Source organism: Vipera ursinii (assembly GCF_947247035.1).
Source record: "Vipera ursinii genome assembly, chromosome: 4".
Lineage (NCBI taxonomy): Eukaryota > Metazoa > Chordata > Lepidosauria > Squamata > Viperidae > Vipera > Vipera ursinii.
The window spans coordinates 50,361,874-50,381,583 of record NC_139514.1 but is presented as its reverse complement, the minus strand read 5'-3'; the positions used below and the strand labels follow the sequence as shown (position 1 = coordinate 50,381,583).

The 19,710-nt window shown below is 36.2% G+C and overlaps 2 protein-coding genes across 6 annotated transcripts in view; one reads left to right on the top strand and one right to left on the bottom strand.

The window, feature by feature from the left end:
* Nucleotides 1-9,186, top strand: part of SCAF4 (SR-related CTD associated factor 4) — a 62,165-nt gene extending 52,979 nt beyond the window's left edge. For all 5 annotated transcript variants that reach the window (XM_083361814.1, XM_083361813.1, XM_083361812.1 and 2 more), the window contains one exon: nucleotides 6,707-9,186. In XM_083361814.1, coding sequence (XP_083217940.1) covers nucleotides 6,707-7,527 — 821 coding nt within the window. In that variant the 3' untranslated portion in view covers nucleotides 7,528-9,186. The remainder of the gene's footprint in view (nucleotides 1-6,706) is intronic.
* A 500-nt stretch (nucleotides 9,187-9,686) lies between these two features.
* SOD1 (superoxide dismutase 1) lies at nucleotides 9,687-17,874 on the bottom strand. The gene is made up of 5 exons (XM_083361837.1): nucleotides 17,581-17,874; nucleotides 13,339-13,432; nucleotides 12,915-12,984; nucleotides 10,905-11,022; nucleotides 9,687-10,025 (listed from the first exon to the last, which is right to left on the bottom strand). The coding sequence occupies exons 1-5, from the start codon at nucleotides 17,677-17,679 to the stop codon at nucleotides 9,915-9,917; spliced, it is 492 nt and encodes a 163-aa protein (XP_083217963.1). The 5' UTR covers nucleotides 17,680-17,874; the 3' UTR covers nucleotides 9,687-9,914.
* Nucleotides 17,875-19,710: the final 1,836 nt, after the last annotated feature.

The following is a 19,710-nucleotide window of genomic DNA, read 5'->3' as shown; positions in this document are numbered from 1 at the left end:
AGAAATATTGATGGCTATGTAGAATTGCCACCAGCATAGTTGTAATTTTATGTCTGACATACTACATTTTTCATAAATCCATGGATTTTGCTGCCTGCATAATTTATGCATATTAATGGAATCATTTATGCTCTATTTTGATCTTGTTAGTGAAGAAAAAAGCCAATATAAGTATTAGGAATTTTTTTTGTTGAAATGAAAACTACATTTCTCTATTCCAAGTGAATACTAATGTCATCTACATGAATACACATATGTTTAACATTTAAATCTGCAAAGCTAACAAAACCATTCTGGTTTATAAAACTCCTCTTAAGAAATGTGAGAAAGTTTTCTAGAGGAATTAACCTAGTTGAATTAGTTTGTAATATTTGGTAGAATGATGAATACATGGATGGTGAATAATCCCATAATAATGAAGCTCTTCATATACTGCTTCAAGATTCAATATCAAGTGATGAGATATACAGTTTTTGTAGCTGAATATCTTCACACCTGGTGACTACGTTCTGATTTCTACAAATGTTACTTTGCGTTGCTATTATTTTGGTAATTTGTGGAACAAGTATATTTCAAAAAAGATTCTTTCATCGCTATCTCACTTACTTAGACTCATACATAGCACATGTCTGTCTCTGTCCCATAATTATGAGTCTAAAGGCCACGGATACAAGGGATTCCCCATGATACTTATAATGTTAGTAAAATTGTACTCAGCATTCAGTACACATTACTTTTTGAAAAAAAATTACATCGGGCTTTTATCTTTCTGTAAAAAAACATATAACATATGCAGTACCTGATACTACTTTGGTACATGAAACAAAGTCACAATGGGCATACATATATTGTCTACATGTTTTGGAGATAATTAACAAGGCTGGGATAGAAAATGGATGTAAACCTAATCAAAGCAAATTATGTTTTGCTTTGATTAAAGCAAACTATTTTACTTAAGTAATTTTAACATTCATTAATTAACACAGTAATATATAATTATTAACCATGTGTTGTAAGAAAAGTAACTTTAATCAATGTATTGCCATTGAATAAACATCTTGACTGAAATGTGACTGATGATAAATAGAAACAGAAAAATAAGCATTTTTTTTTTGCTTTGATAAATCTAGTACTGGATTTAAAGTTGCCATATTTAATTCTTTCTAGTGAATAATTCCAAAGCATTTGGTACATGAAACATTAGCCAGCAATGGGTTACTGTAGTTTTGTTTATAATTTTTCAGATCAATATCCTTAACTGTACAGATTTAAGAGTTCAGAGAAGAACTTTGTGTCCTTGGAAAAATAAGTGAAAAAAATAACATTCTGCTATTTATACTCCAAAGAAGGGAAATTGCCCATTTTTCTGTGTAATTTTGCTTTACTGTCAAATAGTTCTTACTGTTAGAAAATGTCTCCATTTCATTTGGATTCCGTTTTCATGTAATTGAAATTCATTCTGGAATTAATTAAACATACCTTAATTAGCTATGTACAGTCCTCAAGAATATTCCATGGCACAGTTATCAACCGTTTCCTATTCCAAAAGCTTTGCTTCTGGGAAACTGCTAGGTACAACGGCTGTATCAGTACAGGTTAGTTTTCCTTTAGTGGTCACAATTTGGACTGGTAAGGTTATTAAGCAAACAGGTCACAGCTATGCTTGTGATTTTTACACCGGACAATGCATATTAACGTAATGTATTGGTGACAGAAAAATGCCATGATGGTCGTAAATGCAGCCCTTGGTCACCATTTTTCAGCACCCTCATAACTGCAAATGGTTGCTGTCTGAAGCAGTTGCTAAGTTCAGAGAAGAACTTGTAACAATAGACCTCAATCCTTTGACGGTCAGGAAGCAGACTTCACATGAACTACTGGAACTCTATTGTTGCAGAGTATAATAGGATCTTGAAGGCAGGACAGAGTCTCTCCATCTTCTGCTGAAGGGAATCCTGACAGCAAGCTTCAGTTTGTTTCTCATTTTTCTTTTCTTTTAGGGTTAAGCTACGTTTACATAACTGCCTTTATAGTCTTTCTTCAAGGTTATAGTCTTGTACAACAGAATATTCTGTCCCTGGCCTGGACTATTTTGTATATGCTTAGTCTTGATTTTCTGTTTGATGCAGAAAGGTTTGCATATATAATCATACTTAACTGTATTTAGATTTTATTAGATTTATATACCGCCATTTCCCGAAGGACTCAGGGCGGTTTACAGGGCATTTTAAAATCATACCAATACAAAATACAAAGTTAAAAGACAAATAAAAGATTAAATTATCCCTGAAAATAAAACCCAGTTAAAATTCTCAGCCTGGGTCAGAGAGCTCAAAGAGCCAAGTCTTCAGGTCTCGGCGGAATAAACATAGGTCAGGGGTAGTCCTGAGCTCCACGGGCAGCTGGTTCCAGAGGGCAGGCGCACCTACAGAAAAGGCCCTCCCCCTGGGTGTTATCCGCCGGCAATCTTTTACTGGCGGCACCCTGAGAAGACCCTCTCTCTGCGAGCGCACTGGACGAAGGGAGCTTGATGCTGTATGATTATATATAGGATAAGGAACCATTTAGGCCAGAGGTGTCAAACTGCCGGCCCGCAGGCTAGATGCATCATACCAAAACCACGCCCACCCCAATGCCGGTAGTGGGAAAAAAGTTGTGATATGTCGCGACACGTCATGTTGCGTATCTGACACCCCTGATTTAGGCTATCAAATCCAACTCTGCTTAGTTCAGGAATCCAAATCATTCCCTATATAAGGGTAATTGATTCCATTTTCAAAGTGTGTGAAAGGTGTTTTTTAAATACTAAAAATACATTTTTTCTGTAATTGTGTATTTCTGTGATGGAATTGTGGGAATTATAGGAAAGCAGGCCTGTGTACTTTCAAATATGCAATTATATTCTTGATTCTTAAGACTAAATGTTCTCGGTTTCTTCAGTTTCTCAGCATGGGACTTAGCTTCTAAATCCCTGATAGTTTTCATTATTATTTTCTACATTTGTGTAGTTTCTCTAAAACAAAGTTTTCTGCCTGAAACCAGATGCTACATGGACTACAACCTGGCCATTGCAGAATAAAATGGAAGAGTTATTTTATATTATAAAATGTATTTGTTGCCTGCAGTTGCCTTTTTTCTTTTTAACCATCTCACCACTGACTCAGTTTGCAATCTGTTACTAAACCACGTCATTTTTCTGCTTGTCAGAACACTTGCTTTACTCTCCTCCATTCAGCCCCGGTCCCTTGACTTCCATCAGCTTTTGAACTGATAAGACTACGTGGGAAATATCTAAAGAAATTTCTAAAGTATCAAAACAGTGACAATGCTGGCAATGCCCATATTGCTGATACTCGATTGAATTCATATGCAACTCAGGTCCAGGAAGATATATTTATTTTTCTAGACGCCCATTAAATAGCACCTGAGTACAATGATGATGGTGATAATGAAGAATGCAAGATGGTGAAGATAACTCAATACTTTTGCCTCCTATTTTTTCCCACAACAACCCATTCTTGGTGTCTTTTGTTCCCATAACAAAAAGCCACCCAAGGCAATTCCTGCTGCATATGATGCATGACCTGCCAGGAAGTTCCTGGGAAAATAGCAGACTGCTGCTCCATTAAAAAAAAAAGACTGTTTTTAATTGCTAAGGAAATTTACCTTTAAAAAATGTCTGACTATTATCTTCTGGTATGTGTTTTCTGTTTTATCAGGGTTGAACAGGATTCAAAACTTTGAGTCTTCTATATTTCTCAGTTCTGCCAGTTTCATCATGTAGCACCCTCTTGTTTCTTGTTATAGCACCTATTTTCTTTGAGCTGTTAAAGGTTCATCCTTTTACATCAATTGACCTTTTCTTCATAGACCCCTGTAAAATTTGCACTTGCTCCTAATACGTGCCAATTCATGTTTGAGTTCTATCACAAACTCACTATAAACACTGCAGGTCGTGACTACAGATTCCTTCTTTATCTTTACATTTGTTTATTAAAGTTGTATAGAAGGCTTTTATTTATTGTTTCTTTCTCAGGTAAGCCAAGGATACACTCTTCCAACAGAGGAAGAAGCTTCCCTCCCTGCCCAACAATTCACATTCTCTCTTGGTCAAACCCCATTTTGAATATGGTGTCCATTGCAGTCCCACATTTCATCTCCATTTACTGGAGGTTTTAAAAACAGATTGGACAGCCAATTGTCTGAAATGGTGTAGCGTTTCCTACTTGAGCAGGGGGTTGTACCAGAAGACCTCCAAGGTTCCTTCCATTATTCTATTCTGTTATTCCAAAAAGTACTTGGAGAAATTAAAATAGGTTCCAAGAAAGGAATCAAGAATGCTAGGTGACTTGAAATCAAGTTCTTGAGCAGATATTTAAGGAATTTGTATGTTTAACCTGAAATAAACACAACTGGGGAATGTAACACTCTTCAAATACGTGAAAAGATGTCATTTGGAAGAAGATGAAGACTTTTTTTTTATTCCAGAATATAAAATACAGAATAATAAATGTAAGTCATTGGAAGGGAGATTATAATTGAAAATTAGTAAAGGAAGAAATTATCACGGAGGCTAAATAGATGGCTAAATCACCATCTGCATAGAATTTGTTAATTTGGATTCTGGAGCTCAGTAGATGATTAGATTTCATGACTCAAATCTAATTTTATGAGTTTATGAAACCTTACTAACAAATTTATGTTGGTTTTCCTTATCTGCTAACAAAAGTGCTTAAGTGTTTGTTTTTCTGTAGATCATCTATATAACTATTAAATTTTCATTGTTGTGACCTTTAACTAGGAAAAATGGCACATCACAGGACAACAGTTTTTGAACCAAGCTACTTCAAATGGAGTAATGTACAAAATCTGGGACCCATGACTCCTGAGGGAATGAAATTTTGGGAAGTTATGGCTGCTGCTGTGGTCACATGATCTATTTCCAGTGTTCAGTGATCATTTCCCTGTCAGTCTCTCAATCCTTCATTCCTTCCCACACCCAGTAGCAGCCATTTACCTGCCTGTTGGAAAGGGGATGGAGGGAGATTTCTGATTCTCCCTGCCAGAGTCCACCTCGGAAATTCAATGGGAAGCTGGCTGGGAGTTAGAAATAATTTCTTGACCCCTGCTTTTTTGCCTGCCCATCATTCTGTTTCTCTGGATAAGGAAATGTCTGAAACAATGACTCAGTGGGGCATGGGTTGTCTAGTAATCTTTTTATTTCTTGACTATTATTCTTCCTCCTAATTATTGTTATGCTTTATCTTTATTTTTTAAAAAAATATGGAAAATATGTCAAGAAACAAAATCTAAATATAATCCTAAATAATACAGTCTTTAAAAAGATAGCTTATGTTGCAACTTAATCCCAGCTGAATTTCTTGATCCTTGAGTTCAATAATTTCAGTAGTTATTTAGAGATCTTAAATTGTGGCTGTTACTTTAATTCTAAACATATCCATTGTTTCCTGGTGCTTAATTTTGTGAAGTGAAATGTCTTCAGAGAATGTGTAAGTTGTATCTCTTGTTTCCATTAAGCAGGAAAAATGTTTCTAAAAAACAGACTGTGGAGTCTTGTGTTCAGGGCATTAGGTATTTCTAAGGAGTTAGAATTGCTATGCTTACTGATGTATGTGTATGGAAAGACAATACTGAAACAGATATACACAGTATTTAAAAAAAAGTTGTAATTATTATCAGCCAAGTATACATAGAATTGAGCAGCCTTAATAATATATTGGGTTGCTGAAAATAATGGCCCATCAATTTAAAAATGCAAAAACTTTAATTCTTTGTGTTTTGGCTGTTGTATCCGCTTTACAAAGGAATGGGAATTAGTTGTGAAGCATAAGACATAAGATGTTTGAAATGCAATTTCAGTTCATCTTTGGACTTTTATGTTCTGCTCTGGTTATAAGATTTGGTATAGAGTTGAAAATAGAATCTTTAATTACTGAGTTCCTATTTAGATGTTTCTTACGAATGAAGATGGTTCTGAAATACCCATATGGTGTAACATATTATAGATGTTAAACCTTTTAAAGAAAAAAAAACTTCAGAAAATTATTCAGGGTATTATAAGCCCAATTTTATCAGCAAAGCATTTCATACAAAATCTTTAAACATCCCCGTTACATACATATATTCTTAAAATGAATTCCATCACTTTAAATTTCTGGATGGATTTTGGATTGGTGCAGGGTGGTTAACTGGAAGACAGATAACCTGTCGTATCAGGGCAAGTTTTTTGTGGTAGTTTTGAAATGATCACAGAACTGTTAGAATAGACCTATTAAAATAAAGATTTAAATTGGCCTTGCTGATTAAATGGTAGTGATCCATAAATAATCCATCTAATTTACAGTTTAAAAAACTGAAAGATTTTCATGTGCAACCTTCTCTAGTAGCTTATTTTACATACTTGATTTTGAGTTGAATTTTCAGAAAAAGGGTATTCATGGGGTTCAAATTGTGTACTCTTTCATAGTGTTTCAGTTTTGGTAGAGCATACTTTTTGAAAATAAATTGAAGGCAGGTCTCTGTTCACTAAATTTTAAGTGTATCGATTGTTTGTGGCATGCTTTAATGTTCATAAAAATTATGTTACAAAATTGAAGCCTGAAAAAAGAGGACATCTAACCTTTTGAGAGATTATATGTAAACAAGAAGTATCTTGTAATTAATTTCATGTTTTTTGACTTACTAGGTACTCAAGGAGTTACATCTAGTCCAGTGATTGGGCTTCAGACACCTTCAACTGGCCTTTTAGGTGCCCGGCCTGGTTTGATACCACTTCAGAGACCTCCAGGAATGCCACCACCTCACCTGCAACGTTTCCCAATGATGCCACCTCGGCATATGCCTCCTCACATGATGCACAGAGGTCCGCCCCCAGGCCCAGGTGGTTTTGGAATGCCTCCACCTCATGGGATGAAGGGCCCTTTCCCACCCCCAGGTCACTTTGCAAGGCCTAGTGGGATGCCTGGAGGTGGTCCGGGAGGACCTGAGGATAATAGAGATGGAAGGCAGTTCAGGAATGACAGGCCACCATTTACTCCACATAGAGACCAGGAAAGGTTTGGAAGGAGATCTTTTGGGAATCGGATAGAAAATGAACGTGAACGCTATGGCAACCGTAATGACGACAGAGAGCACGAACGCCTTGGTAATCGTGAAAGGAGAGAATGGGGAAGAAGAAGCCCTGAACGTGATAGACACAGAGACTTGGAGGAAAGGAATCGGCGTTTCAGTGGACACAGAGAGAGAGATTCTAGAGATAGGGAACCTCAGAGAGAAAAAGATGAAAATCGAGGAAAGGAGAAACCCGACCTAACAGACAGAGTAGATGGGGTCAAAAACTATGAATCTCAGAGCAGTAAAGTAGAAAATACAGACTCTGTTTCAGAACTTAATAAAGAGTCTGAACCCATTGGTGTGAAACCAACTGAAGAAGTAGCATCTGAGTCTACCTCATCTCTTGAAAAACCTGAAAAACCTACTGGCTCAGTTGTGGAGGCTCCTCGCTAGAGACTGGAATTTGTCAAAAATTACATTGGGAGTGTAGAGCTTTAGAATTGTACAGTATGCTGTATATTTGCTTTTGCTATATCACAATTCCCCCATAATTCATGGGGACATGTAAGCAATTTGATTGCTTCCCTTCTATTTAAAATAGCTACATAATAACATGACAAGAAATAATCCATTACCCATTTTCTGCTGTAACTTTTTTAAAGTTTTTGACTTTAAAAAGATTACAAATCAGACTTAGAAGTGCTTTCTATTTTTTTTAATTTAAGTGAAGGTAAAATGGTAAAAGCTCCTAAAAATAGGGATGTGTTTTTAATAAACTCTATTTTCATAACAATCCTTAACGTGTGCTATTCTTCCTATGCTGCACTGAAGTGGTAAAGAATTGTTCAACATCTTAAAAGTTTGAACTAATGCTGTACTGGAGTCTAAATTAGACTGTTTAAATCTGTTAAAACTGTTTGTATAATAGTTCACAGAAGCTAAATATGTGATAGTTACATTGATTTTAAATTTATGCATTTTAATTACATTATTAGATAAAAATTAATAGCTTTTAAATGTTTTAAGAAATCTGGTGTTTGCAGTGTAGTCACTTTTTTTCCTGGCCATCCAATAAATGCTGTGGTAAATGTTGCCCTATAAATAAGTTCCTGGACTTATACCAGCTCCTGTGGAAAAACGTTTTCTGTGATTTAACCCATTAGTATGTTTGGGCTTGTTCACCTCCTCCAAATTACCACTGTATTTTAATGTGTCTTGAAATAGAGTATATGAAAGCAAACTACTAAGATTTTTAAAAAGACTTTTGCATTCTTTTGCCAGTAACCAAGCTATTTAAGCTGGCTGTGTCATCATAACTTGTAAGTGAAAGAAACAAGTATTAACTCCATTAGCAAATGCCAGCAAGCCTTAAGAGTGATATACATTTTATTCCATGATTTATTCTATACACAGTGAAACTCTTATCCGAAATTGCAGTAAATAGCAAGTACTGATGCCATGAAACTCTTCTGTTTTGATTTGGTGTGTCTTTCAGATAGCTTGTTATGCTCACTTAAGTGAAAGTATAGATTCTCCCCCTCCCTCCACTTAATTTTTGAAGGATTAATTTAGAGGCAAAATTCTTCTTTGCAATAGAATAAAAATAATTTTATATATTCTTGTGAAATTAATTTGTTTTGAACTGTTTCCATACCATTTATCAGAATACCAAAACTGATTCCAAAATTCATTTAGTAGCAGTCCCTAATTCATCAAAGGTCATCTTGTATGTACACATAGAAATGATCAATACTCAACTTGAAAAAATGTGTTAGATATAAAATTTCTATGCAGCACTCTCACAGAGCTTCCAACTTGTTGGCCTGCATTTTGTTTTAGATCTTAAAAACAACACTTAACTGGGCTGTTGTCATTGCTAGTTACCAGGTGGTGAAACAGGCTTGTGTGGACAAAGCATATACATTGCCAAGTACCATGTAGCCAGCTTTTAAGACAAGGCCACTAATTTGCTCCAACACAGGTAAACACTGCTAACAATTCTGATTTCTCTACCTTTAGCATTAAAAAAAAACGGACCAGATTCACTAATCGGTTTTTATTTTCAGCATGGTCTTCTTTGAAATTCCATCTTTATATAATAGGATTAATAATATAAAACCATTACTAAATTTAGGGGGGTTTGCTTTGTTTTAAATGCCATACAGGATTTTGTAGATTTTGTTACCAGAGTTTTTGTTATCAAACCCTTAAAAGGTCTAAAAATGAAGCCCATCTGAGCCATTTTTCAAGTGGCACATCTACACGCTTACTTTCCATAGTGAAGCAACTGCCTTTATAAAGGTAATGTAATATAGTTATGTAGACTTCATAATTACTTAAATGAACATATTTTATTTGGTTTCTTGTAAAATTTAACATTTTAAACCACATCCCATAGCAAACAGCAACAGTTCTATATAAAAAATTAATTTGGATGTATATTTGGAGTATGTGGTCTCCAGTGACTAGGCTTGATTTACTAATTAGATAAAACCTAAAATAAGAATTTGCCAGATTTTTAAAGAATAGGATTGTCAAACTAGCTGAGAACACAGCATTAGAGCGATTTGAGATGTCCAAAGCATTTCCCTTATCTTTTTTTTTTAAAAAAATGCACTCAACATCCGTACAATACCAATACTCTGCATTTGTGTTTTACAGCACTTTAATAACAGATAAAAAGGTAAACAGAACAAGACTTGTCAGCTTAAATTCTAGCTTAATACAACCATAAGATTCTTTTTCAAACCATAACAAAGCCCAGTAATTGGTAATTCTACAGACACATTTATATTCCACATACTGTAATGCTTCTATTCATTATCACTCATAGAAGTACTTTATGCTTTAGCTAGTCCAATCACCCCACAAGCTAGGCGAGCACCAGCATTTCCAGTTTTCAAGCTCTCTTCATTTCCTCCTCTACCCAGATCATCCTCTTTTTCATGAACCTAAAAGGCACAAATCAACAAGTTCAGGTCAATGCTATTAGTTAATAAAACTGGAATTTTATTCTCAATTTTCAGGGTGTTTTTTTTAAAAAAAAAAAACAACAACCCCGTACCTTTGTTGAGTTATAAATGCCTACAAGAAATTACACATTCTACCCTATCTTAGTATGAAGAAGAAAGCGTCTATTAGTTTAACAGTAAGTTAAAATTAGTTAAGATGCTGACATATCCTTTGCTCCAACATGAACATAAAATGCTTACAAGGTACTGAGCAATCTTGTTGCAGGGAAAGCAGGCCTCATGAGAAATATGATGAGCCATCATAGTATGTATCAAAATGTATACTGAGGTTCTAGATAAATGCAATTATGGGATCAAAAGGATTACTGCCTTCAGCGTTGTGTGGTTATTCCTATATGCTCATAATACAACTACCAAATCTGGATAGTTTTCTCCATGTGCTGGTGAATTACATCTCATAGCATTCTTTGTTACTGGGCAGCCTTGATTTGGGCCACTGGCAACTATAACCTTATGAATAGCCACATGTTCAATATCCCTAGTGTACAGGAACAGCTTTCTGTGCCGATTAATCTGAAAACTTATGCATATGCAGAATTGTATCTTATATTAGGGATCTCTACTGGATATTTCTTCATCTAGAATTTATACCAAGACATCAAGAAATCTGGACTTAAGGATGCTATCGCCTAGGTTTAGTCAATGGGTTCCATATCAACTGTTTTACACATAAGTCCCTGCTAATTATCACCTAAAAATTCTGGGTTTACAGATTTTTTTAAAAAATGCTTATAAAGGTCACTCAATTTACAAAGGTTGAGTGAAAGCCAGAATAAAAAAATAAATTCCCATACTTACCACCATAGAACGTCCAATAATTGAATGTGGTCCTGAGAGGGAAATAAATTTGTCCTCCATTGACACCTCTGCAACACCTGACCCATCTGCAGTCACATTTCCAAGATCACCAACATGCCTGGAATACAGTTATTTCACAGTTAACAATAAAACCTGACCAATAATGTCTTTTATACATAATTTTCTACAATAATACCGCCATACAGCTGTTTTCAAGCATGAAAAGTCATGTTGATCAGTTTTTGCGATCATTCAATTGTAGTCAACTGTTAGAAATACTATAGCCAGCTAATAATACTCTTAACAATATTAGTCAATATTTAGATATTAATCATTTAAAATTTGCTGTAAACAGAATCTTTCACAAATGCAATATCCAGTTACACCTAAAAGCCCGTAACATTAGTCTTAAGGCTTTATTTGTAAAAATAATCTAAGTATACTTCAATGCCAAATACAATGCTAGCTGTTTAAAGTTTTCCTATGGCAGCCATTGCCTTTTTTACACTGTTATCATGATCAAAATACTGGATCTCCTTTTGCGCAATTCTTAAAAAGTAGCAGCTGTTAATGACAGAATTTATAACTATACAAGCTTCCAGAATGTCCTGAAAAGTTCTGCTGGGATCTATTTGTAATATATAGCTACAATTACAAATTGATATTTTCATTATAATTCATGTGTATACAAGTACTGATGCCTTTAATTGTACGGCTGTATTTTGCTTGTTCAAGTAGTAACTGTATTTTTATTTTTGGCAATGCTGAATAAACTGTATGAAGCACAAATCTCTTGCTACGTCTTCAAACTAGAGTTCATACAGAAATATTCTCCTAAACATTCTAGCTTGGTGCCTCTGAACAAGATTACTAAGGAAAGAACCCCTGTTCATTTAATGCGATCTGGTGAAAAATCAATGTATTTATTCATTTACTTATCAAAATTATACCCCATCCCCAGAATGACTACAGGTAGTCCTCGACTAACAACAGTTTGTTTAGTGATTGTTCAAAGTTACAGCAGCACTGGAAAGTGACTTATGGCTACATTTCACCCTTACCACCATTGCAGCAACCCCATGGTTACATGATAAAAATTCAGATGCTTGGCAACTGACACATATTTATGATGGTTTCAGTGTCCCCGAGTCATTTGATCATCTTTTGGGACCTTCTTACAAGTCAAGTCAAGGGGGAGGCCAGATTCACTTAACTTTACAACCACAGTGATTCACTTAGCAGCTCTCATAAAATGGGGCAACTGTCTTGCTTAGCAACAGACATTTTGGGCTCAACTGTGGTCTTAAATTGAGGACTACCTGTACTTTTAATCCGTAAAAACCTCTTAGTTGGAGAATTACATCAGTTACCGTCTTTAGGACACAATATTTATGGCTGAGATTTAAAGCAAGTGTTTTTTAGAGAGAAAGGTGGCGAAGTCAAAAGCTGGAGAACACAATAAGATAGGAAGAAGCTAAGTTACTGAAGGAAGCAGGTGTGCCCATAAAGTACAAAAAGCAGCTAAAAAAAGGTCTTAAGCAGAATCTACAAAATTAATAACTGAAGAGATAATGAAGAGAGATAAAACAACAAATTAGTGATAGGACCACTGCACAAAGCTTTAGGGATTCATAGACTTTTACTTCTATCTTGCGTGTGCACACGCAGATAACATTTCTGAGATTGTGAGCCAAGTCACCGGGAACATGCACACCTGCAGAAACAGTTTTGAAAACAGTCTGTGTGAAGCAGCTTTAATCCTTCCAAGAGCACTGCTTCTTTTACACGAATGAGCTATGCAAAGCATCTCTTTCAAACATTTTGAATAGCTATACTCTTAGTACCTGTGACTATTAACACTCTGGGAAATTCTTTGGAAAGCTTCAAAGAGAACACATATATCTAACCTCAAGTTAAAGAATTAGAAAGGTGGACTTGCAAAGTGCACAAACCCACTCCACCAGAAGTTTCCTTTAAATCACACCTAGGAGGAAATTTTTCTATACACACCTTATTTCATCCTGTGGCCCGCCGTGAGTTTTCCCCTCAGGATTGAAGTGAGGACCTGCACTGGTACATCCTGTAACATACACAATAATAATAAGTTAACAAGGACAGCTTTAAAAATAAACCTCACAGAAAAACTCTTATAGATATTTAAGATGGTTCCATGTATATATTCTATATAACATATACAAACTATAAGCATTCTTATTAGGATATATAAGAAATCTACCATTTGAATTCTAAAATAATTGTTTGTCTCTCTATCCACGATATGAAAAGCATTTAACACCTATCACTAGATGAATTTCATTTCTTTCATTTCAAAGTTAAATGAAAAACAATCTTGGGCATTTATCTATTATTCATAGCTTTAGGATTACAATCTGTATTCATAGTTATCAGAAAAGTTTTAGCACAAAAATGTTACCAGTTGTGTTATCTCCAAATTCATGGACGTGGAAACCATGTTTCCCTGGAGACAATCCTTGAATTCTTCCTTTAACAATTACATCCCCATCACCCTGAAATATTAAAAAAATTGCACAATAATATTCAAACAGCAATTTCACAAAACGATCTTAAATATGCAGAATTAAAATTGTTCCTCATTTAGACAGTAATTTAATAGGAATTTAGAAAAAATGTCCTTATATAGAATTGGAATCCAAATTAACAGACCAAATCAAACAATACATTGAAAATTGCATGATGAATGCACACATATCTATAACCCCAAACAGGATGCTGTTCTGCCACATAGCAGGATTAGTTATTTCAAAATGTGTACTGTATACTTGATTTTAATGCGCACATTCTCAGTGCCACAACCAACAGAGGTATATGATATTAACAAGCATATGCATATATTTGTTAATATCTATAGTATGAAACACCTGTTTCAATTTTTCTCAATCTTGGCAGGCAACCTTTGTGGTAATATTATTTAAAAAATATATAAAGAAATGACTTCCTCTTCATTATAAATAATTTTGGTTAACTTATTACCTTCTCTTAAAATACAAATGATCTCCAAAGCCCATCTCTTATCAATAAACAAATCCTTAAAACATCCTTGTTCAGTCATAATCAGCAAAAGTCTATTAAAGATTACCAGATATCACATCCTTTTAACAATCTTGATTTTTGGTCTCTTCAAATAGGGAGATAGTTTTCATAATGGTGGGTTTGGATAGTCAGGTTAAACCACAGTGAACCCTCTGTCTCTACCATCCCAGTTTTTCTTGATTACTTTTTTGTGTGTGGGGGGGTGTTTGGCATTTTCAAACAAAACACCAGGCTGTAATTGCCTATTATTTTTCAAGGGTAACTTTTTAGGAATACCACATTCTTATCAAAAGCTTTGTAATATTGCAGCTTACCACACTGTAATTAATAAAAAGGAGTATTTTAAAATATCAGATGGACAAGGAATTTGGCAAAAGCCTAAGCTCCTGAGGCATGTCAAAGTCTGAAGCCAAGAGATAGAGTACTCCTCTGCATATGTTAAAGGAGAGATTAAACACTTGGAAAGGCTTGAATTGTTGGCAGTTATGAACGTTCTGCTACAAACTACTTTAAATTTAATTATCCTATGAAGTTTATTAAAACTCCACCTAATTTGATGACAACCAAAAATGTAAAGTTCTAAGAACTTCATTAAGAAGAGTTCTGTTTTACCAATCTCTTCTGGTATTTTTTTAAAACAGGTTTGACCCTTAGATTTTAGAAATTGGCCAAAGATGGCAAGTATATGTCATATACTCTAAATGCCTCCACTTCCAAAGACTAGATTACCTATGTAGTCCAACAGTAATGTAGCCTGTTACACTAATCCAAAGAAAGGCATTTTAATTAACTGTTTAATAGATGTGCAAGATCCACAATCATGGGGTAAGTTTATTTCACAGATTCTTTTAGAAATTATCTGAAAGTTTGTAATTGTTCTTTGGTTATTTAGATCAGGGGTGTCAAACTCAATTTCATTGAGGGCCACATCAGCATTGCGGTTGCCCTCAGGGGGCCGGGTGGGTATGGCCAGGGTGGGTGTGGCCTACTGGGTGGACGTGGCTAGAGTGCGTATGGCCTACTGGGTGGGCATGGCCAGCTCTACGTTGTTCGCATCAAGGGTGCCTATGGAGGCCTGGGCAGGAGTGGGACAGATCTGAGGGTCTCTGGCAGGAGGGTCTCTGGGCCAGGGCCAAGGCAGAGGGGGCTGTTCCCTCACTGTTTCCAGGATGGCTTCACAGGCCACATGAAACCACTTCGTGGGCTGGATTCCCCCCCCCCTTGTGTTTGACATGTCTGATTTAGATAATCATTAATGCAAGTATTTCATCAGTGGCAGTTGTTACTTATTCACTTCGGAGACTTCCCCCCCCCAAGAGTTAACACACTGCAGCATCAAATTAAAAGCATGAGATGTTGACCTGATGCAAAAGAAAGTATAGCATCACTAACACCCAACTATAAGAAATTAATCATATCAGTTGAGAGCCACTTTGCTAGAAACCAGAATTCTAGTCTCAACTTGGGTGCAAAGTCAGCTGGGTGACTTCGGGCCAGTCACTTTCTGTCAGTTCTAGGAAGGAGGCAATGACAAACCATTTTTGACAAACCTTACTAAGACAAACCTTACTAAATCCCTTACAGGGATTTATCCAGTCTGAGAATCAGACCCAATTAAGGTAACTGATATCACACAGAAATCATGTTTTATCTAATACATATGTACCAAAGTGATTTCCAAAAACTATTTACAATTAAGGTAAAAGCTTGTGTGTTACGTAAAACTAAGGAGAATATTTTAATTTGACAAAGTATGGTTAATGTTTCTTTTCTAAAACAGCTTTAGTTTTCTATAAACAAGTACCTTTTGATTTCAACACATAAATTCACAAAAATATTATTGGGAATGAAGGATAAATGTATATGACTATGTCACAATGTTAAAAGCAAAGTGTCCATTGAATGCTTAGGTCTGAACAAATACATTTCCAAAAATCAAACAAAACGATTGAAAAAATGCTCTATTGTGTAAATCTTCAACTGCCACCACTACAAGTGTTTGAAACCATTCTGCAAACAGTAAATTTTATTGATTCAAATGTTTCAAAGCATTCCTCCTTTGCCACACTTTAAAACAGCTATTGCTAAAAATTATGCCAGCATTACCACATACGTAATTAAAGTACATACAAAGCTGATGCAATCTATTAAATAAGTAAACAAGCTATGTACAGTATGTAAGAGCCTTGGTGGAGCAGTGGGCTAATGTCTCCTTAAGTAACACCAGCTGCCTGCAATTAGTGCAGGTTCGCATCCCACCAGGCTCAAGGTTGACTCAGCCTTCCATCCTTCTGAGGTAGGTAAAATGAGGACCCAGATTGTTGGGGGCAATAAGCTGACTTTGTAATAATGCCGCTTGGGGGGGGGGGGGAAAGCCCTAATAAGCAGGCATATACATAGAATGAAGGCTATGTAGGCTATGAAGGCTATTGCTAAGCACATTTCATTTGTGCTTAGATTGTAAGCCGCCCTGAGTCTTCGGAGAAGGGCGGGATATAAATGGGATTAAAATAAATAAATAAAATAAAATAAAATAAAAATGTATCATAAAAGACCAATCTGATCTAGTATTTTCTAAATAGAATACAAAAAAGATCTACAATAATCCACCTCATCTCCATTTCAGTTTCAGTATAGATGTATACTAAGCACCCACACATAATCTTTATATTGTGTTCAGTTTTTATTTATGAATAGGCAGAGGTTGCGAAACCTGTTTGTCCAGTGAGAACTCAAAACCCATACTGCCTTTCCCCCCTTCAAAAGCAGTCAAAGGTCCTCTTCTAAAACCGTGACTCAGCAATTATTTTTTATGGAGATGATTAAATAAATCTGGAACATATGCCTCTCCTTTATTACAGAATGAAGAACAGAGAGAGATGCTCTGAGGATACGGAGACAAGTTTTTTGAGGAAGTTATTTTCACTGGAAACCAAAAGATAGAAAAATCAGAACCTCAATTAGTTTCACTGCTCCGGGTGTTATTCTGCACAAAAGGCAAAGAAAATGAGAGGTAAAAATGCATGATAGAACTGAGCAAGAATTAAAAAAATATTTTATTTTCCCCAGCAATACGTATTTTGTTTCTTTTTAAAAAAAAACCCAAAACTTTTCTTTGCCTTTGTGCAGAATAACAACATCTCAACCAGTTTCTGACACCTTATCTGGTATTTCATAACTACTACTACTGCTCTACAACCTTAACCGAAGGGCAAATCAGGATAAAGTAGGAATAGTAGTTTAGCCTGCAACCACAGAGTTGTGCAATGAATCCAGATTAGTTAACCTGATTTCTGCAACCTTCCGCAATTATAGAAGAAATCCATGGGGCTCACAGCAGAGCTTCTCCCGAAAGAACAGGAGCCCAGGCTGCACCAGGTCTCAACTTGCAATATTAACCCGCTTATCTGAGACATCCTCAGCATTTGAGCCCGGGAATAACAGCCTACAAAAAAAAAAAAGCCGGTCAGGGACTTCCAAGCCGCAGTTTCTTCCAACGGGCAGGACCTACTACGCAGCCCTTCCAATTTACGCTCCCTACAGCGAAAGGAGAAAAAAAGAAAAGCCCCCTTTTCTTAACAATAAACAGAGAGTCAAGCCTTACTTTCTGGTCAAAGTAAATGACGCCGCTGACGTCGGCCTTGCTGGTGGGATCGCGAACGAGAACGCAAACCGCTTTCCGCGACGCCATGTCCTTCGCCATGTCTTCGTTTGCAAGCGGCCTCTCCCGCACTGCAAATACCCTCTCGCCCGAGCGCTTGCGCGACGCCCCCTTTTCATCCGCGTTTTATCGCCTCCGGGCTTTCTCTTCCTCCCAATCACGAAGCTTTGTTGAGCTTTTAGGGCCTGCCTCCGCGGCGGGACGACGAGGCCAATCTGTGAGCCGAAAACTTGCAAGTGCGTGTGCGTGTGTGTGTGTGTGTGTTGTTTTTTTTTCCCCTTACGCAACCAGCGAGAAAGATTAAAGGAACCGAGGCTCCTCTGCTGATTTGGAAAACGCCAGGGTTGCGTTTTGTTCGCAGGCTTCGTGTGGTGCGGCATCGAACATAAATGCCCGCTCAGCTGACTTTGGAATTCTGGGAGTTGAAGTCCGCACCTCTTCAAGCTGCCAAGATTGAGAAACGCTGCCTCAGAGGAAGCGTTTTATTACCATTTTCAAATAGCTTAAAAGTTTTATAGAGAGTAAAAATAATACAGAGAGCCAGTGGAAGGTATCAGAGACCATAAGTTCTTAGGGACAAAGCTGGCCGGGTGACCTGGGGCCAGTCACTTTCTCTCAAGCCTAGGAAGAAAGCAATGGCAAACCTCTTCTAAAACTCCTGGTCCAGAAAATTGCAGAAACTTGTCCAGGCAGTCTCCAAGAATTTGGACACTATTGAAGGGAACACAAAAATTGTGAGACTTCTCTCTGTTATATTGTCATTCATTCATTGTGCAGGTGACCTTAGTACAGGTAGTCCTTGACTTAGAACAGTTCATTTAGTGACCATTCGAAGTTACTTATGACCATTTTTCACACCTATGACCGTTGCAGCATCCCTGGAGTCGTGTGATTTACATTCGGATGCTTGACAATTGACTCACATTTATGATGGTTGCAGTGTTCCGGAGTCATGGGATCCCCTTCTGAGAACCTTCTGGCAAGCAAAGTTTATGGGGAAACCAGATTCACTTAACAACCGTGTTACTAATTTAAGGACTGGAGTGATTCACTTAACAAATGGGGTGAGAAAAGTCATAAAATGGGGCAAAACTCAATTAGCAACATAAATTTTGGGCTCAGTTGTGGTTGTAAGTTGAGGACTACCTGTAGTAAAGTAGAAAATCAAATCATTTGCTAAATAGTGGGATGATTTGCTCTGTTGATATTTTTTGTCCTTAAGAGGATGGTACCCTAACCCTTTCTTTAAATGATACCTTATTATTTCACCTTGAAATAGCAGTTTAATCTTAGGTATTGCTTATTTTCTCCTCCAATTCCTTTTAAAAAGACAGTGCTTGTCTCAAACTTTCCATCTAAAAAATACCATGTACAACGACTATAGATATTTCCATAAACCCTAGAACATGTGACACAAGAGCAAGAGAAATCTGAATACTACATGCCAAATAGTTTTATGGTACTACATTTTAAAATGTCATTTCATTTTACAGTTTCTAACATCAAAAATTGCTGTGATGGTTCATCCTCTGTATCACTGAATAGACAAGGAAACTTCTTATTTTTCATCCTAAACTTTAATAATTTGACTTATGAATTTCTTAAAACACAATATTTATGTCACAACTTTTGAAGAGTCAAGAAAAACAATCTAAAATTAAGTGTTGAACTCAGTAGTTCCCTCACTTTATGCAAATTCATTATTTTTGTCCTAGAATTTTTTTGCCCTAGTTTATTTATTTATATTAGTTGTCCTAGATCATTTTTGTCTTTATATTGCTTTATATGAACAAATTTAATAATAATAATAATAATAATAATAATAATAATAATAATAATAATAATAATAATGATGATGATGATGATGGACCTTGGAGGTCATCTAGTATATGCTATACAATTTGTGCCCAAAGGTCTGGAAATGTGCCAATACATCCTTCTGCCACTTGAAAGTTTTCCTACCAAAACCCCTTCTGCCTTTATACAATTACTGCTGTTTTTTTGGTGTTGTTCTAGCTGTATGTCCTGTCTTCCACTTTACTTCTATACCTGCAATAATGATAATGATAACTT

Coding starts and splice junctions, on each gene's coding strand:
- SOD1 (XM_083361837.1), bottom strand. CDS start 17,679: ATGGCGAAGGACATGGCGTCGCGGAAAGCGGTTTGCGTTCTCGTTCGC. Junction 12,985..13,338: donor ATTTGGAGATAACACAACTG/GTAACATTTTTG, acceptor TGTATGTTACAG/GATGTACCAGTGCAGGTCCT. Junction 10,026..10,904: donor TTATTGGACGTTCTATGGTG/GTAAGTATGGGA, acceptor TGTGCCTTTTAG/GTTCATGAAAAAGAGGATGA.